General features: G+C 36.1%; 2 protein-coding genes across 2 annotated transcripts; one reads left to right on the forward strand and one right to left on the reverse strand.

Annotated features, from left to right (window-relative positions):
- The first annotated feature begins 434 nt into the window (after positions 1–434).
- On the forward strand, positions 435–26,692 carry LOC136348445 (semaphorin 5c-like). Its single transcript, XM_066299249.1, has 9 exons — positions 435–798; positions 13,033–13,144; positions 19,899–19,998; positions 20,059–20,266; positions 21,103–22,556; positions 24,394–24,923; positions 24,977–25,165; positions 25,220–25,378; positions 25,748–26,692. The coding sequence occupies exons 2-9, from the start codon at positions 13,045–13,047 to the stop codon at positions 26,134–26,136; spliced, it is 3,129 nt and encodes a 1,042-aa protein (XP_066155346.1). The 5' UTR covers positions 435–798; positions 13,033–13,044; the 3' UTR covers positions 26,137–26,692.
- Positions 26,638–27,808, reverse strand: LOC136348446 (short coiled-coil protein homolog). Its single transcript, XM_066299250.1, has 2 exons — positions 27,613–27,808; positions 26,638–27,554 (listed from the first exon to the last, which is right to left on the reverse strand). Exons 1-2 carry the CDS (start codon positions 27,665–27,667, stop codon positions 27,196–27,198), a joined length of 414 nt encoding a protein of 137 aa, XP_066155347.1. The 5' UTR covers positions 27,668–27,808; the 3' UTR covers positions 26,638–27,195.
- Positions 27,809–27,813: the final 5 nt, after the last annotated feature.

Genomic DNA, 27,813 nt, shown 5'->3' on the forward strand with positions numbered 1-27,813 from the left:
AACGTAGTTTCAAAATTTGAAGAATGCTAATATTGACACGAATGTCATGGAAATTTGCTTGCTTAATACCATGGTACCCACCATGTCTAGCACGTAAGGCAATTTCTGATAGGTGATCAGCTCTGAACGGAAATTAAAAAATATTTTTTGTTTATTTTGAAAAAATACCGCGCGAAAGCAACGAACTTTTTTAACTCCCGCTGCCAGTTCAATCTTAATATTTACTCCCAGCCCTAATCTAAATCTACCACACATTCACCATTTCAGCCCAGGGACAACTTTTTTGAACACACAAAATCCGCATTTATCTCGTTAGATGTCACAGCATCTTCCAACCTGTTTCAGAAGTAGGTACCACTTGTGCGAACCTGCACATGCGCGCCAGGCTAAGTTATAGTACTCTAGCAAGGCTACTACACAAAACCCAAGTACCTACTACTCCATACTGTATCTCGCGAGCGAATTAGTTATGTTTACGGTACCACGTAAGCGTGTTGTGAGATCTCTTTTGGTACTGCTTTAGTCGCGTTATCTCTAAGGTTGTTCACCAAGGTCGTTCGTTAATCTCAAACTCTCTGGAACAGAGAAGTTTGATTTTTTGGGGGGATGCTGTTTTTCGAATAGTGGACTCGCAGTGAGGTCGATTTTGGTGAAAATCGCAGTACTTTTGGTGAAATTCGGACATTTGGTAACAGATTTTTGGCATGATGGAAAGTTGCAGAACGTTTTTGCCGCCTTGTTGCTCTTGCGATCTCTGCTGACCTCTTATCCTAGGCTGTCTGAAATGGTTCTTTAGTTGTGAGTTTGCTTTTTTGTTTATTAAATAGGAATGTTACTATTAAAACTCGCTCTCATGCACGATTATCATCTAGTTCGCTTTCTATTTTTTTTTTCTAAACACCTGCTGATTACAGGCATATATTGTTTTATTAGAAGACTTTCCAAACATAAACATACATTGATTGATTCGATGGCTCTCCATGTCGTTATTTTTCTCCCTAATTACAGTAATGAGGTTTTCGCAGTTTGGACTACCGTATCATTACCTTTTGTCAAAACATGATTTCCGAGAAAATCGCCGACAGGAAATTTAACCATTTCCAAAAACGTGGTTTATACGGGCTAACATTTATAGAAAAAAATTAGTTTTATACCGTACAACTTCAAGGCACTTTCTAGTTTACATTAATCCATACTACAGATAAGGCAACTTAGGTCGACGATCGAAACTGGCCGTATTTACCCAGTTTTCCAGCTTATCTAAAGCTATTGAAAGTTGTATTTTATTTTTTCGAAACCTAAGAGCTTAATCCCATTTATCTACACTTTTCGACAAACACCCTTATTTACCTCTATTTCAAATAATACCAGATATTATCTGATAGTGGCCAGATCACGTGCTCGAAGATTTCGAAATTCGACAATTGTACTCGAATGAGAATTTTTGAGAAGCGAGTAAAAACTCACGTAAAAAAACCTAAAGGAAATTATTCTTATCACAGCCTGTTAACGCGACATTTCGCAGGCAAGAAAACCCATAAATTCGAAGTAATGATCAAAACTTGACGGTGTATGGGCTTTAAGCACTTATAGCCATGACGTCTTGGACAGACTTAACTCCAAAGAATTTCTGTATTGTTCTGGTTATCTAAAGACGATATAAGAAATATTTGAGACATTTGACCCAACAGCTGCTTAATAAACATATACGCACTTATACAATCACCCACTCTTAGAATAATATACATGTGCCTCTGTAATCATAATTTTTGAGTTTATTTTATTGCTTATGATAGGAGAACGGACTTAAAGGTTGAATATCTTTATAATTAAATTATTATTACTTTGAACTGAGCTCAATGAGCGACTCACAATACGGAATGTTTCGGAATAGGTCTGCCAACTGTGACAAAATAAAGAAAGAAGTTCATACGAACGTGGGTCTGTTTTGGCTTCCTGTCTGAAATACAGGACATTAAAAAAATTATAATTTTTTTGATTTTTGCTAATAAGTCCGTTCCAGTATTAAGCACATTTATGAAAATTGGGGAAAAACCGGGACGGGGAAATATCTTTTAAAGGAAAAATAATACTTCAAGTTCCACCAGTCGTGTCCCCATTCATGTCACCCTGAACGTATTTAACGAAAAATACGATGCGTCAATGGTTAACGAGAAATAAAAGTGATTATCTGTTTGCTTCACGTTTCTGTCAAAAAAATCTCTTGAACGGTTTCCATGACGCTCACCATTTCCATGGAAAAGTTTTTGAAAACAGACAAAACTGTTACCGAAAATTTCACAGCACATTGGGAAATTTAAAAAAGACCTATGATAAATCCCTCGGTAAGTTCCGCAATTGTGGCGATTGTAAGAAAGCGTCTAATGATAAAAATCATAGGAAATCCCTCGAGTACCCGAAGCTCATCCAGGTTTTCGTAAAAACGACGATGTGCCGCCAGTTTTTGAGTCGTTCCTCCAACGACTCGAAAATGTCTAAGAAATTAGTAGAAGTATCCAGGAAATCTTCAGATCTTCCATTATTGTGCGACATCCAACTAGACCCGTCACGATAGTCCCAAAAAATTATTTACCAATCTAAATATCTTTTAAATATTTTCGGTTGTTTCTTCTCAGGTTAGTTAAATATCTTGTTAAAATTGGAAAGAAACTGGAGAATACCGAAAAGAACTGAAAAAATCTACAAATTGGCGCAATGTGCAAATTTTTTATAAATTCCTTGACTATCCATACTCGAAAAAAAAATCATTAAATGCTTTAGAAATGCATAAAAAAAATATTAAGGGAAATTCTTCCAATCACCTAGAAACGTGCACAATATTCCAGAAGTGTCGTAGACGTTTTCGGAGTCAGGCAGAAATACCTCGAAAAATCCTGAAAATTCGCGTTTCAGATCATGGCACAGAGCTTTTGCTGTCATGATACTTTTCAGATGTGTTTAGACTAAAATATTCGGATGATATAAGACACATAAAAACTCAAAACATTCACTGACCTGCTTACGAGAGACACCCTGTGCATTGATAAATTCGTGTATTACAAATTCGGTTCTTCCAATTTCTTCTCAATGTACAACCGGTTTCTTCAGTAAGTTAAGCATTAAAATATTCAGGTTCATTGGCACCCTGACATCAAAAATCTATTTAAATTGGTAGAGTCTGTGAGTTTTAAATTTATTCTTCAAATAACAGTTTTAATTTGAATGTGGTTTGTTAGGAATGTCAATTAGGCATCGCTTCAAGATTGAAAATGAGCTAAAGATGGGATTCGAAATACAAAGGTATAGGAGAGGCGCATGCACGACGTTGGTAATCAGTATATCGTTTCCGAGTGTACTTAACGATTGTTTTAATTTGATATGCAATATAGAAGCTGGAAAAACTTTGACCTGACCTCCAAGGAATAGTTCTCGAATGCCCATTTGTCCAGACACGGCGGTCTACTACATATTACTTTCATATAAGACACTTTAGCGAGGTAGAAAAGTTCTCCAGGGGCAATAAAGCCCTTAAGTAGGAACAAGACTATGGAACGTGAAAGTAAACAAGTGCACTTATTACAAAATGTAATAAGATATTTTATTTTCTTCCCCGTGTCAGTGGAGGTTCCCGTGATTGTTCGTAAGGTCCCATAAAGAGCACATTCATTGAAGGTAACAAAAAGCTTAAGTCATGTTCCTGCTGATGTTCCGAGATTCTGTATAAGGACGTAATTTTTATTTACTTGAAAGATTGACAGTTTTAGTAATATTTCAATGGGCAGCTAAATGAACCGTCCATGCTTAAGTGTGCTGGTTCTCTGTTTATTTTATTTGGTTTTGCGGGATGGTCGTGACTGATACCTTTGGGGCTTATCTTATTTTCATTGAACACTTGAAATAAATTAAGATAATCCACGCTTGTCTCCTCAACTTGTGACATTTCACGTCCTCAATAGGACACGTGTGGGGTCATTTTTCGCCTTCCCCAGGCCTAGCGCGCACTTGAGATTTTCTGCTCTAGAGAGTGTTTAGTACACATTTCCAAATACGGGGGTAACAACACATCATGGAGATATTTAAGGGAGCGACAGTACTTCGCAAAATAATTTTAAAATCGCACTATGTTGGATATACAGTGTTTCACGTTCTTTTTCCTATGCTGCGTCTTTCGTGCGTGTGCCCTGCGTAAAATTTTTTGAAAATCGAAAACGGCAAAGGTCGTAACAAAATTATTTAAATGGATGAAACCTAGCCATGACAACCTAGATTACATACCGGAACATGTAGATCGAACTTTCTTAATCTACATCAATGGATATTTTTGCAAAGATACGAAAACGATGAGACCAAAAAACTGAATAATTAACGAAGGAACTCATATTTGGCATCAAAATTCTTACAGGGTGTTCCAAAAACATATATATAGCACAAAATTGCGCATGACCCAAAAAGTATGTAACACCATGTATGTGGCTGCCTACGATTTTGACAATTTATTGAAGGACGGAAGATGTGAAAAAAATAATTTGAGTCTTTGTCACCCTGTATATCGAAAATGGTGCGTTTTTGACCATCGGTCTATTAGTATTTTTTTATCATTTTGCACAATATTGCCTCCCCCTGAGATAACTCCATGTTAAAAAGTTAAGACTCGCTATATTTTTGTTGCATTAACGAAAGATACAATAATACATTCACCTTACCATAGACCCGCACGCATTTCCTCTTTTCTAATTGCAGCTTTAACATTTTTTGGTGCTTTGGCAACCAAAGTGAGTTTAGATTTGAATTATCAACTAAAATAATGTACCCTTCGCACGCCAATGGACAAGGTTGGGCTGCACATTTAGATAGCGCCCACTACTTCGACTATATAAATATATAATGTATAAAATCAAATAAAAAAAAAGAAAAAAAAATATATATAAAAGTTGTAATGTTTTTCCTAAATCGCCTGAAAGTGTTACGTAACAAAGCAGATGGATATTTTAAAGTTAAGAAAGGAACACCTTGTACGTTATATAAAAATCGAATTGACCTTTATTTTCAGATTTCAAAATTTGTTGAAAATTGTATTGAGCGCAGAAATTCACACGTCGAAAAACTCATTCTTCGCAACATCATTGGCAAATTCCATTAGTTGCTTGCAAGATTCTATTTTTTAGGTGGTCTTCATTTTGAATAGAAACAGCATACACACGAGGTTTTAGCGCACCCCAAATGGAAAAGTCGCGGGGAGTTAGATCCGGAGATCTAGGCGGCCATTGAAGAGGGGCCGACATTATCAACAATTTTAATTTTTTTTTTTCGTCTAATGGAGGCTCCAAATCAAAATCCAATAAGAGATTTAAAAAAAAGTTGCGTAACTGACCGGGAGTTTCTTAAAAAAAAAAAAAGCCAACCGCCTGCGTGAACGAATAAAAAAGTTCTGGTGTATTTAACGTTCGACCTGGTAGCAATTGACCACTACCCCTGGTGGTTTTACCACAATAAGCCCCGAGAAGCAGAAAGATTATACACCAAATCTCGTAACAATCCATCTAGCCGTTTTCGACTTGTCTGCAAAACTTAAAAAAATGAAGGCTTGAAGTGCTTATATCTCCAGAAGGAGACAATTTCGTATATATGTATATCATCATGAATCGATATATTTTTGACCAAAGAACATGTAGTTAAGCATCCTCATTCTGGGACACCCTGTATATATATATATATGATAACATTTAGTTTATACGTTTTTTCGTTATTTACATTTAAAAATCGAGATTATATTGTTATTACAAATAGCAGTTGCCACGAATAAATAAATAAATTTACCGTAATATGCAATTAATCTTTATTGCGCTATCACATTTTCCTCATTCTATTCGTAAAACGGGTTATACAGACGAAGAAAAAATAGAAATAATCAAGTATATAAAGAAAGAAGTCAAAATTTAGAAGTTTTAAGAAAGCAGTAAAACAAGTATCGATTCATTAAATGAACATCCTGATTTTATTTGCGATGTTTTATTCAAGTTAACTGAAGGTTACGGAAAACGTGTTGAAAATAACGGCGGACACGTTCAGCACTTATGAATTGTGAATTTTCATAAATTATTTATAAATTTTGTTATTATCTTGGTTCCATGATATTAAAATGCAATTTGTTTATATTAATCGTATATTAATTTATTATTTTCATCTTGAAAATAATAAATTATTAAATAATAATCACAAATGACATTCGGTCCTTTTGTTTATTCATGGGAACTGCGATTCGGAAAAACGATATAATTCCGATATTTAAATTCAAATATCGCGAAAACGGCTAAAAATGGCCACGTATTATATACTTTTGAAATCAAAAAACAAAGATCTTTTCAATTTTCGTTTAATATACGGGATTTTCCATTATGAATTTACCGGCTTTGTGCCCCTTTTTAACTTTGCAATATTCATTTGTTGTGTTACGTAACATTTTTCGGCGATTTAGGATGAGCCCTACAGCTCCTATCTTCAAAGCTCTCCTTTTTCTCTAATAAAGTGGCAGAAGCTGTCTCCATATAAAAAAAGGGCAACAACAAAAATCAAAGACCAAGTCGTTTTTAACTGGTAATTCTTTTAAATTTGGTGCAGTTGTATCTCACAAAACTGCGATTTTATCAAAAATGAAAAAAAATTCGACAAATTTTTAAGGATAAATAATAAAAGTTTTACTTCAAAATTAACTATTAAATTATATTGTTAATTGGTTGCAGATTAAAAAAAAAAACAACTAACTCCTTTACCGTACCCCTCAACCAACCTTTATCGATTTCACATTGCTGCCAATTGAAAATACTGATAAAATTAAATATGTTCTAAATCTGGTTATATTGGGAGCACGGATTACTGCATTATGGCATGTTTTCGAAGTTTACAAACCAACTTCGGAGGTCAGTACCTTCCCAACCATTAACGATAGAAAAAAAAATTACAAATCGTCACATTTCGTAGTCCTCTGTACGTACCGGCTCTGTGTTGGTTCCGGTACGTCTCATCCTGTAGAATGATGATAACGTCGGAATGCCCGGATTCAATTTTGGATGTTATCCACAGTGAGCAATTAATACTAGCGATGGAAAACAAACCCGCGTCTTATGATTAAAAATTAACGGAGTATGGCGATCCAAAACTTAAAGGAAAACTGTGGGGTGAGGTTTGCGATACTCTGTTTTTATATTGAAATGAGTCATCTCCAGTAGAGAAGCAAGAGCAAGATACTATATATTGTTATTTATATTTAGATTTTTTTTAAATTCATGTCTACTAGTGAACTATCACTTTTCAAAAGATTATGTCGTATACCCTTATTTAATTTTTTTTTTACTTTTCCACATGTAACTTATTCGTGAAGGTTAGCCACATTTTATCGTACTACCAGGGTGTTGAACTCTCACCAAATACCATGAGCCCTCATATTATCCCCCTCCATCAGTATCTTTACCCTCGAAAGCCCCATCGTTCACCAGCGCAATATATCCGACGAACCATTGGAAAGTGGTGAACTAGTACTTACTATATACATGATGGGTCTCACTTGCAAAAAGCTAGACATATAAGGATAAACCCAGTCAGCTTTTTCTTTTTTAGTTTAAATGTCAATTACAAGCTAATTAAGGAAATAAATTATTATAAATATATTTAAACATTTTCTTACCTAAAGCGACTGGGGAACCTTTCTTTGCCGGTAGAGCTGTCCTCCAACTCGTTCCATGAGGCCCACTACTCCAAAGAGACATTAAAACTGTTTACACTCACGATAAAACTGTAGTAACTATCGAGGACATTTTTTTTTAACTGGTGACGAAGGGTGTGGCACCGTCCTTTTGCTCTTTTCCGAAAACGAAGGGCAAGGGCGATTACAGCATCTATGTCGTCAAATTCCATTTTATTATTTTGTGGTGAGACAGAAAAATCGCAAGTGCAACCTAAGCCTAATGTTGGATAGAAGCCTCGAAAGGCATGCACATTGAAAGGTTATAATCAGCACACTTCCAAAAGACTACATCTGCTCCCAGCAGATGTTTGGCATGTGCCTCAAATTATGAAATGAGATTTGAAAGGTCCTTTTTTTTTGCTTTGCTTTGTCCCAATTATCAATTTCAGTCTGTTAACGGAGGTTCCCTTTTAGGTTGTTAAGATTCCTTTAACTACCTAATTTAACTCAGTATGTTGTTCTTTCAAATTACCTCTGCTCGTGCACGTTTACCAATTACTTTTAAAAGGCAAAGATATATTACTGGGAACAAGGCGTATATAAAGTCTTCACAAATGAATTAAAAATTCAAGGCCAGTTGAACAACCAAGTAGACACATATAATAAATTTCTGTGGTAGATACTCCTACAACACGTCCAAAATGAACCTTCTAAACACCATTTTTAATTACCTTAACATTTAGATTTTATCGCTCGACAAGGTCCTAGGCGCCTAGCAGGCAGTAGTGCAACATAGAAGCTTTGAAAGGCCTTAATAAGGGATCGAATGGCAGCAGTTAGGGCCGCTTTTATAACTCGAAGTAAAACTGTAGTTAACACTCCGGTTTCTCCGGAACTCGGGAATTGTGCGGTTTGCCGGATATTTAAAATTTTTACAACTGTAATTAGGTTCAAATTAATCCCCTCGACGAGTTTTGTCAGTTTGTGTAAACTGAGTTGCAATATCTCTCTCAGTTTCTAAGATATGGGCGCACTTTAATCTTACACATTGTTGCGATTTTGCAAATGGATCGAAACGAAACTCCCCGAGGCTTCACTTCAAGACTTTAGAACGTTAATTGAGCTATTTAGTTTGACACGGGATCCGCATTAGCCGATTAGCCTGAAAGCAATTTTAAAAACTGTCAAATTTACGAAATTCCAAAATTGCTGAAATCGAACTGTATTAAACGTCTTTTCCAATTTATGATATACAGAGTGACGTAACAACGGGATGGGACAATCGAGAGCTGTAGATACTAAACATCAAACGGATTGGAGAAAATATGTCTTTTCCGAAAATCTATAATTTCATATATATACGGGGTGTTGAAACTTAAAATTTAAATAATTCTTTTTGCCATTATTCTGAAAATATGCTCGTTAAACACTTGAACATTACTAAGGTTCTTTTTTTTGTGGCTAATAAGATGCATTTAGCGCCTTTTACATCGCTAATAGAGGGCGCCAATTGTAGTAAATTTTACAGAATTTAGAGTTAATTCCGTTGCACCCTGTATATCTCGTATGAAATTTGATTCAAAAATCTGAAGAAGCAATTCTTTTGTCCATTGATTATGTATTCTCGTTTCACTTCGATATCTCGATTTGTTTTTGAAAAAACTCGATCGACTTAAAGTTGAGAATAAGAGAAATTAAAAGCTAAACAAACCAAGTGTATTTTCGTTTTCTAGACACATAATTCTTCACCTAAAAAAACATAACTTGACAAATTTTCGAGTTGTTGGCCTAGATATTTTCATAATAATGGCAAAAAAATTAATTAGGATTTTAACTTTCAACGCCCTGTATAGATCGGAAATTATTAACCTTCGGACAAAGCATATTTTCTCCAGTCGCTACTATTTGACGTGTGGTATGTCCAGCTTTCGGTTGTCCCATTGTGAACGAATCACCTTGTATTTGTAATGGATGTCGGAACAGCAAACTCAGAAACAACTCACTAAGCATTTTGTTGTATGGTTAAGTAATGCCACCTTCATTAGATTTGCAAAGGGGAGGAACTAGGCAGCCAACGCGACAATTCGGCTAAAAGGGCAAAGAAGAATATGAGAGATTCGTCGGACCTAGGAGATAAATTATAAATTACAAGTTGCAAAGTTTTTAAATATTAAAACTGAACACCCATTGGCGTACTACAGCTAAAAATATATTATCTAAATGAAGTGTGCAGTAATAAATTACTGCACACCTTGCTGAAACGTAACGCTTAGATAAATTGCAAGACTGATTTGTTAGCGACGTATGACAATTATGCTGATTTAACGAAACTTAGTCGCACACAAATTCCAATGCCGACGAAGAAAAGGGGTAAAATTTCTATTACATGAGACAACCTTTATGTGACGATAACAAACATCAGAAATTAACAATGTCAAGTGTATTACCAAAAATGGTGACGCATATAACCACGGCATAAAGGCACATTATATATTAGACATTTTCGATACTCAATTCTGTGGTTTCACAAGGGATGTACCTCATTGAGAGATACCCATTTTTGTTATTATTTTGTTCGTCGATGTCTCACCAACTTATGGACCAACAATCGGCCACAATCAGGTCCCTCAAATTGCATTTTTGAGCCTCTCAACGCTCACATAAGAGATTTCCATCTTCTGCATCTCGTTCAATTTAATCTTGAAAGTTTAGGCTCAAGTTGGAAAAGGCGCCCTAAATAGTCCCTATAGAAGCCGAAGCCCTGTTGGGCTTGGGTTCTTTACCTGCTAAAAGAAAATAAAAAGTGACCTGACTAGAGTGGTCGTATTCGGTCGGGTTTTAAATGGTCCCAGAAAATATAAAAATAAAATTTAAAATTCACTGGGCCCCCTGTCAAGATGTCTTTCAGAATTTTAAAAGGCCTTGTTTAAGTTTACAGCATGTCTATGCTTAATGGGACAAACGAGACATTTTTGGTTTAATTTCGCTTTGGTGTTGTGTTTTGTTGCTTAAATGCTTTTTACGGAAGCCACTGGACTTTATTAAGTAAATAAATTCATAAAGGATGTAGTAACTGGCTTCCATTGAGGTATTTACGCATACAAATGTACTAACCATCATGGTACAGGGGGTAAAAAAGTATTCACAGACAATGTTTTTCTTAAACGGTTAACGCACTTTATTTTCTTCAAATTCATTTTGCTGTTGCAAAGCAATATGTGATTTTTGCATGATTATTTTCATATTGGCAAGGAATTAGAGCAATAATGTAAAAAATTTTGAAAAAATTATAATTCTGGGAAGTCAAAAAAGTATTCATTTAAATTTCAGGAATTTTCCAGCTCTTTTCCAGGTCCTGCGGTTTTAAAAATATTTATCTAAAATTTGGAGCTTAGTTTACTTTATAGAACCTATACAATTGAGCACGTCAGATAGTTTTGGTGATCTACAGAACGACATATTTTTGAGAGTCATGTCCCCTTTTTTCTTCTTGAACTTGTTCACGGTGCGCCGCTGGTAGATTATCAGAAATAAAATGACTTTTTTATTTTGTTTACAAATTTTCTAGTCTCTTGCAGTTCTTTCGTATCTGCGTCGGTTATCGAGGAAAAATGTATAAAACGATTTTCCGTAATTCGCAAGGTGAAATTAAAATTTATTATGAGTAAGCAAATATTTATTATAGGTAATCCTCTATTTTCAAGAGTTTTGAGAATTTATTTCGAATTACCTGTTAAAAATTCAACCCGGGATGATCATAAATAATAACTTTAACAAGGAAAATATCTTAGAACTCTTGAAAGTGACCCCCTTCAACCCTTACACACACGTCCCCCCTTCGTCTCACTGATATCCGTTCTCTTTCGAATAACCCCGGGGCATTTCTTAAGGTTTCAAATGCATCCAATATTCGATTTTACAACAAATAAATGGAATTCTCTTTTTTTTTTTTTTCTTTTTTTTTTTTTTTTTTTTTTAAATTTAAATACTCTATAGATAAACAACAGAGCACGTGCAGACCCATTTTTATACGACACTTTAGTCGCAAAAAAAGGCGCAGAATTGCCCCTTCTGTAGGTGCATGACATTCAGGAACCCTGTATAGCCCCGTCATTATTCTATCCCAAATTTCATTTTGGTTGCCTCTATTTCAGTAATGGGCCCGATGGTATATTTGATGATCATTTCTCATTTTCAAACTCTTAACGTGGTGGATGTGTAAAACGTTTGTGTGTGATAAATTGCGAAAAAGACTCGCCCACTTAATTGCCTGTTTAGTTATTACATTAAGCGGTAATGCGGTGTGAAGAAATTATAATAGAACAAACCGCCAACGCCCCCGTATGATACACACTGTATAACAAAATTCCAAGACCAGGAGATATGCATAGTTTTGAATATGGTTTCTGCCATTATATTTCGAAACAATACGGGACAAAAAGATCAAGGATCTAATGTGAAGTTTTAAGGCTTCAAATTAGCACCGGCAAATATGCACCGGGTGTGTCACAAACATTGTCCCCAAAAAATCTGAATCATCATCAACTGGGGACCCATGGAAGAAGTCGGGCTTTTAAGTCTGGACAAAAAATCAAAAATAGATCGTCCAAGATCCAGTCCTCCATAAAAAATAAATTATAAATTACATTATAGCGCCTTTGATTGTTAATCTTCAAGTAAAAGCTTTGTGTCGGCTACATGAAGTTATAAATGAATATATTCTTATAGCACCGGCTTTTCATCGAAAAAAACTCTTTTAAAAGATTTACTCGGCCTTTGTAGAGAATGATAAATCAACCTTATACGGGATTATTCAGAGACTAGTGGTATTCTTAGTGGTTGATTTCACATCTGAGAGGATTAAACAAGGCTAGAAGCACGTTTTTAAATTGTAACTGTTATACGAGCTGGCATGTCCGCTGATTCTCGGAAGATCATCTCGAGCTAAGACGATTTCATTAGAAATTTAAACGTAATTTAAGGACATCGAAAAGCTCAACGTTATTCATCCCACAATATCTAATTGAAACTACTTTCTACTTCTCCATATTAGTATATTCGCTGGGATAGGCAAATTTGAAAATCCAACAAGACCGAACCCACATTTTTTTTGTCAACATCATCGAAACCAAGCGAATGGGCATAAAGCAGTATTCCTGTGCAGAAGAGCGAATTTTCGAATTAAAATTCATGACCATATATTGCAATCTATTATGAAAGGGAAAATGAATTTTTAATGGAAAAAAGTTTCATTGACAGGAAATTGTTCATTGCTCGGTTCAGAACCTTTGAAGGTGCATTCAATTTGAGTTGCTTCGTTTTTTACAATAATCGATTAATGATTGTTTCAGAAAAATGCAAAAATGAACCTTGAGGGGCTCCAATCTAGCTTCGTCTTCTACGTCTTGTTGTGCTGTGCGTCTGCCACAACAAAATACGATTTTCGATACATTTCGCACAAAGGTAAGTAATTCTCATTTTCCTTCAGGAGTCTCTTGATACTAGCGTAAGCATGGCATGCGCACTTAATGAACCTGCGATTTTCCTGTCCAATTAATAGGCGAATCAAGCTCCATGGTGTCCTTAGTATTTACAAACCCATCTTATTTTTCTTATCGATTGCCTTAATATCTTAACGTCTTATCTCAAGTAAACATAAAATATCAATAAACTGAGTATATATTTATTCAATCTGACATCTTAAGATGCATTTTATATATCCTCTACAAGCAATCGCTCAATTTTAAGTATTTGTTTTTGCCATAGAATACGTCTTAGACATTTGAGCGTTTTTCTCGAGTTTGAATGCGTAAGTGGCAAATGTAGGTCATTATCATTTACATACATAATTTTCCGAAAATTTTTGATCAGAAACTCTTTGGTCGCAAGTAGATTTACCGTAACTACCACGAGGTCTGTGCTAACCATATACTGTAACAAACTGGCTGATATGAAAATCCACTTTAAATCAGGCCAGTGGAGTTGGGCAAACATTCTTTAATGTACACCAAATGTGGGTAAAATGCGATCTTTTAATGCCCGCAGATTACGGGAGACGTGATATTGTAACGCAGGGTGTCCCAGAAACATTAGCGCAAATGGGCAAAACATAGCGATTCGGGTGATCTTGCCTTACACAAACGTTGCTTAGTTTCATTCTACGTGGTGTCAAGTTTTTTAGTTCCGTTAATTGAGAATAAATCTCACAGCTTAGAAATGATCTTAGAAGCGTTTCTGTGTACCATAAATTCACTTACAACATCCGCCTCAAGCTAACCGATAGTTAGCCAACATACGCCTTATCAAGGAACGCAATATCAACATGAGATTCCTAGTTCTGGGATAAAAATGCTTTTATGAATTGCTGATCCCCGTCGCTGCGCAGATACGCATATTGCTAATTTCTGGATCCTCCAGTATTCGGAGAAACATTTCCTCTTCTTAATCCATGATAAGAATTTTTGGTCCTCCAACATCCGGTTGAATTGAAAAAGCAGTTTTGCTTATTTTGTCGAACGGCCCTTTGAGGCTGGTCGTCCACGGAAGCGTAGCTACGCGACTTAGAGGTATTGCGTATACGACCATATGAAAGCGATCGTTCCTAATAAACAAAATACAGCGATACAGTTTAAATTTAATATCTATCCAGCCGATGGATTTTACACAAGAGAAATAAAAGATGAAAAGTAGATCGTAGCTTGATCATACGCCGCGAAATGGCATTGAAATTGATTTTTGATAAAGAAGCCGAGTGAGACCATGTTGCATCATTTACTTTCAATTTTCAAGATTTCGATTAAACGTGAAGGCTATTTTTAACAACACGTTTTAATGGAAAAAGTCTAATTTGGAAAATTCACAATAATTGCTAAAAATGTTGTCCATTCGCTTTAATGCACCAATTAACCGACGCTTCATACTCTCTAAGATGTTGCCGAGAACTTCGACGGTGACATTTGCACATTCTGCCCTAATCCGTTCCTTAAGGTCTTCGATTGTGGGTCTGGGAACCACGGTGGGTAGATATGGTCTATATGCGAACTTATCGAACGATTCACATAATACTCTCTATTGTACGAATTGTCTGAGCTGTTGCTTCATCATGTTGAAAACACCCCTGTTGTAATTCGTCAGGGTGTAGCTGATTGATGAATTCGTCCAACATGCCTTGGATAACGCTCTGTCCAAACACTCTCGTTGAAGTTGATTGGTCCAATTATCCGTTCTCGGGGGAAAGTAACCCAAACTCCAATTTTTTGCCGATGCAATGGAGATCCTTGAAGTATGTGAGCATTATTACTTGCACATTCGCATATTTTGAGAATTTACATGTCCCGACAAATGAAACCAGGCTTGACCACCAAAGAATGATAGGTCCAGGAGTAAACTGTCTCATTGAACCAGGTGCAATAAGTTCCACAATCTAAAGGCTGAAGTTCTCAGAACCCTTCCATTTTGTAAGGAAACAAATTTAGGTCCTTTTTGAAAATTCTTAGACGGTTGTCATGAAATAAGCAGATTTGCTGTGACAATTTTCTCAAGGAAGTATTCGTGCGTTGTTTGTCTTACATTTTCTACAATGTCCTGAATTTGTGTTTTTGGTCTTGCGTCACTCTCTGAATGGTGCCAGTTTCACCGAATAAATGTACAACATGCTTCGGTGCACTTGCGAAGTTCAATTCATCTGCTGCAATTTCAGGGAATTTTTAACGAAATTATCGAAAACAAGGTTGAACTTCATAAAACCCATTCCACATTAATTTGATATCAACAACGAAAACAGGCTTCAATCATAAATGTTTTCGCTCGTCCGTGAACACCATTTTGCGGTAGGTACAGGAAACCGAATTTAAACACAAATGATACTACGGTGTTAAAACAATAACGATATTTTATAAAACGAATAAAATCAATTAAATAATAAGGGAAAACAAAAAAGTTGAAAGGCCGAACGGTAAACAATCAAAACAATAAATAATGATTGGCTAAATATGTCCGGAACAAGCGTCTCGGCATGAGAAATCAGCAAATTATGTAGGTTACTTAAGCAACCCAATATACAGAAACGATAATCGACGTACGTTCTTTTCTTCGACAAACTTCACAGCTGGCTAAATATAAAATTTAAATGATCTCTCGGCATAATCAAGCAGCATCCACTGCAAGCGACTTTAGACGATGGGGAACGACCAACCACCATGCACTGACGACTAACGTCCCTGAAACGAGACTAGTCGTCTGTAATCGTGTGCGCTATTAAGGCCACTCCAGACCGATCGCATCGCTCTGCGCCGCGCTGTTAAAATCGGTTCTGCGCAACGCGACATGCTAAATTTGAACGGTGATCTGCGGTGAGGCGCGCAAAACTGGACGATTGTGCAACGAGAGCGTACGCGCTCCTGCAAGTGTGAGTGCATCAAAGAAAAGCGTTTGTTTTGGACAAGGTTGTAAACAAATACACCGTCTGTGCGGTTATGAGTTGAATAACCGTCGATTGTAATTAAAATGTTGTGCGCCCACGCCAGCTGAAACAGAGCGCAGAATCAATTTTTTCCTTGAAAAATTTTCTGCTAGGCGGCATCACTTTACATCCAGCTGCGTAGTTCAGCACGGTAGTTTAAAGGCGCAGCCCAGTCCACTGCTGCGTGTTCGCCTTTACGCAGAAGCGTAGTTACAGATAATTTTTTAAAAATTTAAGAGGGCTAAGTTGAAACTATTTACCGAACATACTATTAAAAAACAAGAGGATTGTGAACATTAGTTTTTGGTCAGCCTCGTTCAATATCTAAAAGTATGTTTCGGAACATTGTGAATTGGTTGTGAGAAATGACATTCAACCAGATCTATGCATACATCGCCTCACTGCACACCACCGCTAGCCCCACCGTTGTTTTGGGTCTTCGAAACAGGTGTACACTTACCACCGTGGGTGACTGTAACATCTAGCTCAACCTCAAGGGACACTAACCCTGATTTGCAACAGCATTTCAAAATGTTTCACACTAATTAGTAGCAATAAAAAATTAAGAAATGTTTGAAGAATTCGAACTTTGGCTCGAAAGTATGAATAAGGATTTTTGAATATCGAAAAGCTTTGCGTATCTTAGTGTCACAGTTAAACGTCCTAAAGGCGCTGACGTTCGTCTGAAATTCGAATTCTTGGTGATCGATGACTGTACAGCATGTCCTCATATGGATTTGTCAAGAGGAGAAAGTTTCTTATTCTTCATTTTACGAGGAGAGTGAATTCTCCACGAAAGTTTTTGCTTGTTCCAAAACGATTCAGTCAGTTGTCGCTGTATTCATTTTTCTAAATCCCAAAAGTTCATTCTCGTTCTCACGGCAACCGCTGCCAAGATTTCGTTTATTGAGTTTTTACTGCAATAATTCGACAAAAACCGGGAAATTACAAATGAAAATTTCACAGGCAAGAAAATATGGTCTAATTACACCATGGTAAGAAATTGTACACCGTGCGTTCACTTCGGTCGAATGTTGTCGATTACGGGCGATTCGGAAATCGCAATTGGCGGCCAAAGTACCTTCTTGTATGCTCAGCTGAAGCAGTACCATTGCGATAGCGATGCGAAAACGATTGCGAGAGATAGCATACTATTAGTGGAGAATGTGACTTCATTGGAGAATATAATGTCTCTGTAAAAGTGTTGCGTTATCCGTGATTTGAGCGTCCATCCACAAGTAGAAACGCAAACGTTTTGCTTGATGTCCTTCAGCGTCATTCAAAAATGCTTTTAAGGGATGAATTTTCGAGTGGTTCGATGTTTTTTTTTTGGATTTGCGTCCCATTTATTCCCAATTGCAGCGATCTTCTCCATAAAGAAAATTTTTGATTATTTTGAACCGAATCCATTACAATAAGAGTCGCAGCGTCATTTTCCTCTCGAGCTTTCTTATTTTTCTTCCCATCTAATTCAGAGCGAGTAATTAAGAATTTCCCGATCAATTTTCGTCCATCGCATTTTGAGATCCAAATATACGGAAACTTTTGATTAAATTCCTCCGATAACTCGACGAATTGCGTTACCACCTTTCCCATTGCACTGTATCGTGTAAATTCGTTGCTCTTTCGACGACATTATCTTTTAATTTAAGTCTTGCTTACGGTTACCATGAAAACGGGAATCATACTTAAAACTGTGAAATATTTTCCATTAAGTTGACTTATTTTTCGATATTTTTCCATAATGAAAGGGAAAATTAGCACGTTGGAAGCAGAAACTTATGGAGAATTCGTTTTGCTCAAAAAGTGAAAAATAAGAATTTCTTTCCTCTTGGTGACCCTCTGTTGGGATACAAAGTATAGCGCTCAAAATGTATTGAAATGCCTCTGGACGCATTTGGTAATAATCAAGTAATTTGTGCGGATTATTAAATAAATCGTCATACAGGTGACGAAATGCTCCCAGTGAATTTCTCTTCTAAGTGTTTGATTTACCCAACACTTGCCCCTAAAGTATATGTCTTGCAAGTCCACTTGCACGGTATTCACAATGCAGAAACACTTTCGTTCAGTGACGGTCGTGAACTAAGTATATGGCGAAAAATCGCATGCAGTGGACGGTGCCAGTAGCTCAGTCTCACGATCGGTCACACACACGCCACATCTTAGTCGCGCGACTGCGCTTCCAGTAGATGACCAGTCCGAAGATTTGATGATCTAGTTATTTGCTATTGGCATAAAATTCCAGATGCCTTTCGACAATACGATGACATCTCATTTTGGTTTTCATGCGTTAAAAATAGTTATGAAAAACTTAATTGAAAGTATCTCGAAAACCGTTGGAGTCTCGAGTTTCGTGACAGAACGTGTATGTTTTTGATATAGAAGAGTTCATAGTATGGGAATCCCCAAAAACACTCAAATTATCGACACCGAGAAAAACGCGAGATAAATTTTTTGTACTTCCGTAAAATACGGATGACGCCCCCTGTAAGCTGTTTTGGAACAGGAATTTTAAATGAATTTACGGTACCCCAAAACCCGCTTAGGAGCAACTTAAAGCGAACGAAAGACTGTGAGACTTATTCTCAATTAACAAAAAAAGTTTTCTGGGTCACCCGGTATAATGCATATAATGGGTATCTACGAACCGTGGTACTTAAATGCAAGCTATCTTATGTGTACGTTTCTTGAAGATTAGGAAACTTGCTTTGAACAAATAACCCATAAAATTATTAAGATCTTAAGACGATAAGTATTCTCCATTTTCTGGTAAGTAAATATCTTCCTCAAAACGTTCATATCAAACTGCAAACCGCGATATCTCTACGCCCTGCATAATTTCCTTGTCACGTCTGATCCAAATGATGCCACTAGACTTGATGTCTATGTGCTGTACCAGAATTTGATTGTTTTGTTAAATGACTCATGTTCCATTACAGTAGTTTCTGAAAAGCCAAGGAAGTTATTGGTCCATGCCAGTTCATAATTCGTTATTGTTCATTTGATAATTGAACACATACAGGGTAACTCAATGAAAACTTCGCAGCTTGATTCTCAATAATTCAACTAAAAATTTGCCAAAATGCCCGCCGATTTTTGATTCACGAGGGAGAACTTTTTTATTGTATTTTCAACCTTTCAACTTCAATCCCTGAACGGGGATGTGAGTTACCTGCTAACTTTTAATTGGGAAGGGGAGTCGAGTGATATCTCATTTTAAAGATAATTGTGCCCTGATTGTAACTTCCAAGTTTGACTTCGCTACCATTATCCCTGTTGATATGACACTTTGTTAAAGTCTGTGGGGAAAAAAAGCTTTTAGTTAATAATTAATTTATCACAATAAAAGCTCCGGACTTCAAAATGATGGTAACTGTGTGTAGAATGAGAGTGACTTCGAAATTAAAGGTTTTAACCAGAGTACAACTACTTTTAAAATTGTTTATCACTCGATACTCTTTCCCGTTAGAAATATTCGGGTAACTGTCCAGGGGTTGAAACTGAACCATTAAAAAGGCAATTAAAAATGGCTTCCCGCGAATCAAAACTCAACGGGCCCGAGTGGTTTTGCGCATTTCTAGTTTAAATACTGAAAATCGGTATGTGAAATTTTTGATTGGGCGACCCTGTATATTAACATAAACTGTCATTTGCACTCTATTTGATTTAATATACGTCGTCAGAATACTCGCGGTTTTTGAGATGTTTGATTTAAAATTTTGGTGTGAAATCACGTTTTCTTTATAATTCCAGATTTACAATCCTCAGTTAAATACTTTCCTCTGCAAGGAGTGACTTCCTATTCGCAAATGCTCTTCGATGTTTCCAGAGATCAAATGTTTGTTGGAGCTAAGTATGTCAGAAACTTGATCATGAAATATCCCTTAGAATTAACATTGCGCTGATGTTTCAGAAATACCCTATACAAGCTACATTTATCGAAGTTGGAGCTGCTAGAAGCGGTAAAATGGGAACCTTCCAACGATAAATGGGAATCCTGCATTTCCAAAGGCCAAAGTGAAGAAAGTTGCCACAATTTCATCAAAATCCTTTTGACGAATGGAAATCATATTTTCACTTGTGGAACTTACGCGTTTTCTCCGCTGTGTTCATGGAGAAACGTAAGACCCCGGGGAAATCCCCAAGTAGCACTATATATTTTAAAAATATTTTTTCGGTTTCATAGAATATTAATGAAGTATATATAAGGAAGACGTTGTGAATGCATTTTCTAGATGTGGACGACGTATTTATTAAGATCAAATGTCCATGGTAAGAGACATTTTTGGGGGGGATAATTTTAAAGTCTTTAAAATAATCACGAGAAGTAGAATAATTCTACAAATACCTACATAACAGAAGCGAGGTTTTCAGAGTACAGACTCTACACCGGGTGTCCAGGCGAACCTTGGACGTAGGAGATAAATATGGGAAATCGGTTTTTATTTTTGAGCGCCTGCATCGATTATTCAATTGAAAAATTTTCTGATTAGATCTCTTTGGGCTGAAAACGCTTTCAAATTTCAAAAATTTAAATGCCCTGCATAACCATCCGAGGCTACGATTGGTCAGTCACGACTTTTTGTTTGTTTAGTTCCGACCTTAACTGACTAATCATAGCCACGAACGATTACGCGGGATGTATTGAAAATTTTGAAATTTGGAACCGTTTCGACCTAAAACGGCTCTAATTAGAAATACGAAAATATTGTGTGATGATCGCCGGTCTTGAGTAACATGAACTCCATGCAAAGGTTTTTCAATTGGATAATTCCTGCAGGCGCAAAAAGATGAAAACCGATTTCCCACGTTAATGTCCCACGCCCAGGACTCGCCTGGAGACCCGATATGTATATTTGCAACCCTCATTTTGAGACAGGGATAGTACATTTTTAAAATATGTATGTGCTACTGAGATCACAACAGTTATTCCTTGTACTAACAACCTACATTTCAGATCGATAATTTATCAGTCATAATAGAGACAATTGATGGAATAGCAAAGTGCCCCTACAACCCCGCAGCTAGCGTAACTGGTTTTCTCTCCGACAGCTTCGATTACTTCTTCGGAGGCACTGCAGATTTTTCCAGTTCTGACACAGTCATTTCCAAATACATCACCGCTGCAGCTCCACCCTTGCGGACCGAACAATACAATAGTTTCTGGCTTAATGACCCTCAGTTCGTTGGTTCATTTGAAACTTCACAATTCGCCTATTTTCTCTTCAAAGAAACCGCTGTGGAGTACATAAACTGTGGCAAAGTGGTTTATTCGCGAATAGCCAGAGTTTGCAAAAACGACAAGGGAAGGCTTACAAAAAGCATGAATAGCCATTACTGGACGACCTTTATAAAGGCCAGACTTAACTGCTCTGTTAGTGGCGAGTATCCATTTTACTATAATGAAATTCAAAGTGCTCAATATATCTCTGAGCAAAACGTGGTTTATGCGACCTTCACCACCCCAGAAAACAGTATTGCTGGTAGTGCTGTGTGCGCTTTTAATATGAGCGCTATAGATGAGGCTTTCAATGGGCCATTTAAGTACCAAAATGATATGGATAGTGCTTGGACCAGACGTGATATTCTTCATAGAGACCATTTACGCTGCAAACAATCTGAAAATACCTATCTATTAGAGACTTCTAAATATCAGCTTATGGATAACGCAGTTCAAGCAACCACGTTAAACCCTTTGCACATCGCAAATTTGGAGAGGTTTTCCCACATTACTGTAGACGCAATTAAGTTGGGCAGAAACCACTTTGTGCATGTAATTTATGTAGCAACTGAGGAAGGATTAATAAAAAAACTATCGGTTTTTCCGCACTCAGTAAAAGCATGCGTAGTGGAAATCTGGCAAGCATCCTTAAATCCAGTTCATTCCATCAAAAATATACAATTTTTGAAAGAGACCAATTCACTCTATGCATCCACTGAAAATGCTATAGTTAGTATGCCTGCGAATCATTGTAAAAGGCATTCTTCAAAAGAAAGCTGTCTCAATGCAATGGATCCGTACTGCGGTTGGAATGAGTTGGTAGATGGGTGTACCACCGCACCCACTGGAGATCAGAAATCGTGGACGCAGAGGCTAAACTCCTGTCCTTTACTCAACACCCCCGTTAATGGAGGCTGGAGTGCTTGGTCAGATTGGCAATCATGCTACCACAAAATATCTGCTGATATTGAAAATGATCTGTGCCTCTGTAGAATGCGGAAGTGCAATAACCCGGCTCCTGCCAATAATGGACAAGCGTGTGTTGGAGCGTCGATAGGAGTCAGTAATTGCACAGTTCATGGAGGCTGGTCTGATTGGTCGGCATGGTCAGCATGCTCAGCTACTTGCGGAACCGCGGTCAAGACTAGATTTAGGACTTGTACGAATCCAGCACCAGCATTTGGAGGAAGGTAAGAAAACTTTTAAGCGTATTATTAAACAAAAACTGTTGGATCACTCTAAATTCTCATTAATAAGCCAGAAGCCATTGTCTAATCATTCGGTCAAGACGTTTTTCTTCGACCAGCTTAATATTGATAAATGTATCGATGGAAAATATATTTATATTCTTAGCGAATTATTCTAACATAATAATTTTAAACTGATATTAAACCTTGTTGCGACTTCAAATCTTAATGCAAAAACATTTTGAGATCATGGGCCAGCAATGAAGGATGTATCTAGTGCATCTTTCTCATTTTCTGAAGGTCGTAAATTCATCTGTTTACTTAGGCGTTACTTTCTCTTTTTTCGTACAGTTTATGCAGCTTACGAACGGTAAAAAACGTTTATAAAACATTTCTAAACAATTTTGAGAAATAATGTATTGTTGCTTACAACATGACTCATCCTTCGTGTTGATAATTTATTTAAGTACCACTCTGTTTTGACGAGTACGAATAATAATTACATAATACACCCCGGTAAGGAGTAGAAATATGATTAACATCTCGCAAAGATTAGAAGAAGTCGTTTTCTATAAACTAGACACCTCGAGGTATAAATGTAGGTATACAAAAGCTGCATTTAACATGCCTAATTGACGCACCCATATTTTGAAATTAAATTTTAAATTCAAATCCTATACATACATGCTAAAGAGTGATAGCCACGTGGTGAAGCTGGTTTTACAATGTCTTAGTAAGCTCACATTAAAGATTTTTTTTCATTATTATTATGGGAGAGCATCGAGAAATTAAGAAAAGTTTTGATTAGGCATATGAATAAATTATAAGAAAATAGAAATAAATATCGATTTAAAAAAATAATAGAAGCCAACAAACTTGTGCAAATCGAAGAAAAATTTAATTAACATTGGGATTATTAGAAAACACGTCAAAAAATAAAAATCACTTTGCCTTTTTAGCTTTTTACGGTCTACAAGAACAAAAGAATCGTAGAACTGATTATTTATATGATTCTTCAAGATTTCTTCCATCTAACCGAGAGTCTATCTGTCACAATAAGGAAAAAAATTGTACGAAATAAACAGGAAAATGCAGCTCTCGCCATATACATATACAGAGTAATTCATTAACAATGAGACAACCGAAAGACAGAAATATTACAAGTAAAATGGTGACGATTGGAGAAAATATGCCTTATTCAAAAATTAGTAGTTCCGGACATATACAGAGTGTCGAAGCTCAAATTTTAATTCGTTATTTTGCCATTATTCTAAAAATATCAAGGCTCCACATTTACTTTAAACTATTATTACGTATATTATTTTTTTAATTTTTATGTGTTCTAGAAAATGAAAATACACTTGGTTTGTTTAGCTTTTAATTTCTCTTATTCTCAACTTTAAGCTCAGTGTTCGTTAAATCGATTTTTTTCAAAAACAAATCGAGATATAGAAGTGAAACGAGAATACATAATTAATGGAAAAAGGATTGCTTCTTCAGATTTTGAATCAAATTTCATATGAGATATACAGGGTGCAACGGAATTAACTCTAAATTCTGTAAAATTCACTACAATTGGCACCCTCTATTAGCAACTAGGAAGTTGGGAAATGTATCTTAATCATCACTCAAAAAATATGTATAGATAGTTACAGATAGTTTCAGAATAATGGCAAAAATGTATTAAAATTTTAACTTTCAACACCTTCTATATTTCTAAAACTATTAACTTTTAGATAAGGCATATTATCGTCACTCGTCACCATTTGACGTATAGTAACTCCGGCTTCCAGTTATCCCATTGTTAATGAATCACTCTGTAGATATTTTTTTGTTATAGAGTATGTGTGGGACAAGATCGTATAGAAGCATTTTGTGCAGAGATCCCTCCTTGTCCAGCGCAGTCTACCGACGGCGGCTGGTCTGCGTGGTCCGCTTGGTCTACTTGTTCTGCCAATTGTGGAAAAGGTTACCGAACTCGCCAAAGACAATGCGATAGTCCTTCTCCCAATAATGGAGGGCAATACTGCAAGGGAAATGACATAGAATATGAAACGTGCAACGACCATGTGTGCAATAAAGACCACAAGGCTTTTCTTTCGACCGAATGGATGACAGACTATAATATATCTCTAAGGCATTATCACCAAAAGAGATTTAGGATTACGTGTCGCGCTCCTGTGAGGCAAGCTCATCAAATTAAAATCCAAATCAAAGATGAAAACCAAATTTGCCATTCAAATAAGTGCGAACCTGAAGATGATGATCACAACGAGTGGGGTCCTTGGTCTAGTTGGAGTGAGTGTTCTGCTACATGTGGAGGAGGCACTCAGTACAAAAGTCGTGTCTGTTTTCGAGGAAATTGCTTAGGTAATATGGAAAACCTTTCCCATCTCTTTGAGCTAATTTTAGATTGGATTCAGGTTCAGACACACAAACAAGAGATTGCAATAAACACATTTGTGAGGATAGCTGGGGATGCTGGACTGAATGGTCGCCCTGCAATGTTTCTTGTGGGTGGGGTGTGAAGACGAGATATAGAGACTGTTTAGGGCATAAATGCAAAGGAGCCCATAAGGAAATGCAGGCTTGCCATGATCAGCCTTGTGAAAGTAAGTTATTAACATTCACCCTCATAACCAGATTGGAAATATTTTTACTTGCAGATATTTTAGGATGGGGAAATTGGACTGAATGGTCAATATGTGATGAAAATGAGCTACAATACAGGAAAAGGACTTGCTACACCGAAAATCCAGGACCACACATGTGCCAAGGTAATGCGGTGCAGTCAAGAATGTGTGTAGGCAACGCTCTAACAAACGGTAAGTGTGTATAAATTCTTGCCCCATTAAGATTATTCAGTTTACCATGGCATTATTTATCAATATTAATGCGTGGGTTTGTATATGGAACTATTCTTTTTAAAGCTGAAAATGTAATTAACGAATATTAAATGCAAACAGATTATATAGCTGTGAATTATATCAGAACAAGTCCTTCCTACATTAATTTGTTGTTATCTTAGTACAATGTGTATACTGCTAGGCAAGAAAGAATCACAAAGATCTGCTTGTAAATTTGTTTTTTAATTTTATTAACTATTTCATATTAACTATACCTACTTCTACGCTCATATTAAAAATTACAAACTTAATAACAACGTGTTTCTCTCAAGGATAATTTTATTTCAGAAATTGGAGCATATGGATTTCGATACACTGACTGCTCTTGTACCAAATCCAACATCACCCTGTTCTTTGTGGGTTTGATAATAGGATTATCACCATTGCTGTTTTACTTGATTCATATAATCGTGAAACGACGGAGACTGAAAATTCCAAGCTCCCCGCATTACATAACTGCATCGACTGCCTTTGCAGAATCGAATCAGTACGTACCAGTTCCAATAAGGGAGAAACCCCAGCTGAAGCTCCACCTTCATCACAATCCTAGTAGTAGTGGCACAATAAAATCAAAGTTCGATTTTGATTTTATGAGCAGCCTAAAACGTAGTAGTAATGAATTAAAAAATGGACAAACCAAGCAATATTCCGTCAGTGATAAACATTTATATTCATAAGATTTGACTGATCATTTTAAGATGTATATTAGATTTACAAAGACGTTTTAATAATAATGCTTGTTGATAAGTCAGTTCAAAAGACAAGAATTCCTATTAAACAATTATTGAGGCAAATAGTAATACCTGAGTTGTATTAATGTGATACCAGTGATCTTTATATTCTGAAATGTATCATAAAAGCAAATATTTTTATATACGTATAGGTACTTGCAATTTAACATATGTACCTGCTTTAAAAACTTACTTAAGAATTAGACTTTTATGTGTAAATTTTACAGTTCCTCTTTAGAAGAGATTAATGTATCTCATATTGAGAAACTGATTGTGAAAAGTACTTATATATTTTAGAATGTATAAAAATAGGCGTGGTTTTTAATGCATTTTTCATGTAAATAAATCAATATAAAGCAACTCGCCAAGATGTCATGAATGCTCTTCCTTGTGAGTTAAACTCTTCACTGAACTAATAGGAAATAAGAAAATTGATATTGTAAGCTATACAAAATAAATGGTTTTAATTGTCTTAATTAAAATGCTGTAAGTAAATATTGAAGGTCTTTTTTCTTATTTAAAGCTCCTTATAAACCATTCTTTATATACATTTACAGTGCTTATGTGAAAGTAATGTTAAATTACAAATGTCTATTCACACTCAGAAAAATCACAGGCTTAAAAAAATAAAGTAGTCATACATGTAAACATGAAGCTTCTTTGGTGCAGTATTTTACCTTTAAATGCTATACTATAGATCTGTTTCAATAAGAGAGAAAACCAATTCTAGATTGACAGAAACAGTCAGAAATGTGTGCAAGGATTCTCAATCAATATGCTACACATATTTTCAATGGGCAAGAATTTGTTTTCCTCTGTTCAAATAGACCTTATATTTAAAAAGGAATATGAAGCATGTGCTGTGGAAAGGCACATGTTTAGCTCAAATGTAAAACGAAATTTTAACATAATACAATTTCAATAAAAAAAGCAGAATATTAAACCCTTAAACATTTAATAGGTCATCATCAAATCAGATCTATGGCTGCTCTAATGCATGATAACCTACTTTTTCTTAATTTTAGGGGAGGTGGACTGGAACACACTACTTGCTGACATCAAATTCTCAATATATTGCCCCAATACCTGATTCTCGGACTTCAATTTTAAATTCTCTTCTTTTACACTATCTACCCTTTGAGACAAGTCATCTAATGTGTTTTGTAATTCTAGTACTTGAGATATAAGCCGAGCTTTCTCCTCCTGCTCGTCCGGGCTAGTGTCAGGCTCCAAGGAGTTATGTTGTGGACTTGAACTGCCATTGGTAAAGGTTGATTGAATTGAATCCATACTTCTGCCATGAATCATACTCGAGGAATTGCCTTCTGAGACTGAATTCCCTTCTGGTTCATCATTTATTATGACTGTAATTAGTAGAGTTTGCAGAAGCTGAGGGGGCGAATTTAGCAATGTATTAAATACCTTGAGGATCATCGTCTGCTAAAGGTATATCGTCTTGTATTTTCGACACAGACATTTCTGGGGTCTAAATAGTGAAACTATGGTATAGGAGTAAATTAAGGAATAATATAATTTATTAATAAAGTTAATTCTGATGAAAATTCGCTGAAGTCGTGTTGGTATTTTTATTTTTTTAATTATTTAATATTTGACTATTCGACT

This window comes from Euwallacea fornicatus, chromosome 33, assembly GCF_040115645.1.
Source record: "Euwallacea fornicatus isolate EFF26 chromosome 33, ASM4011564v1, whole genome shotgun sequence".
NCBI classification, from domain to species: Eukaryota; Metazoa; Arthropoda; class Insecta; order Coleoptera; family Curculionidae; genus Euwallacea; species Euwallacea fornicatus.

What these genes read in the sequence shown, in the direction of transcription:
- LOC136348445 (XM_066299249.1), top strand. Translation starts at nt 13,045, where the DNA reads ATGAACCTTGAGGGGCTCCAATCTAGCTTCGTCTTCTACGTCTTGTTG. An exon ending in TCGATACATTTCGCACAAAG is followed by an intron (nt 13,145 to 19,898) that starts GTAAGTAATTCT and finishes TTATAATTCCAG; the next exon opens with ATTTACAATCCTCAGTTAAA. An exon ending in CGCTGTGTTCATGGAGAAAC is followed by an intron (nt 20,267 to 21,102) that starts GTAAGACCCCGG and finishes CCTACATTTCAG; the next exon opens with ATCGATAATTTATCAGTCAT.
- LOC136348446 (XM_066299250.1), bottom strand. Translation starts at nt 27,667, where the DNA reads ATGTCTGTGTCGAAAATACAAGACGATATACCTTTAGCAGACGATGAT. An exon ending in AGCAGACGATGATCCTCAAG is followed by an intron (nt 27,555 to 27,612) that starts GTATTTAATACA and finishes TACTAATTACAG; the next exon opens with TCATAATAAATGATGAACCA.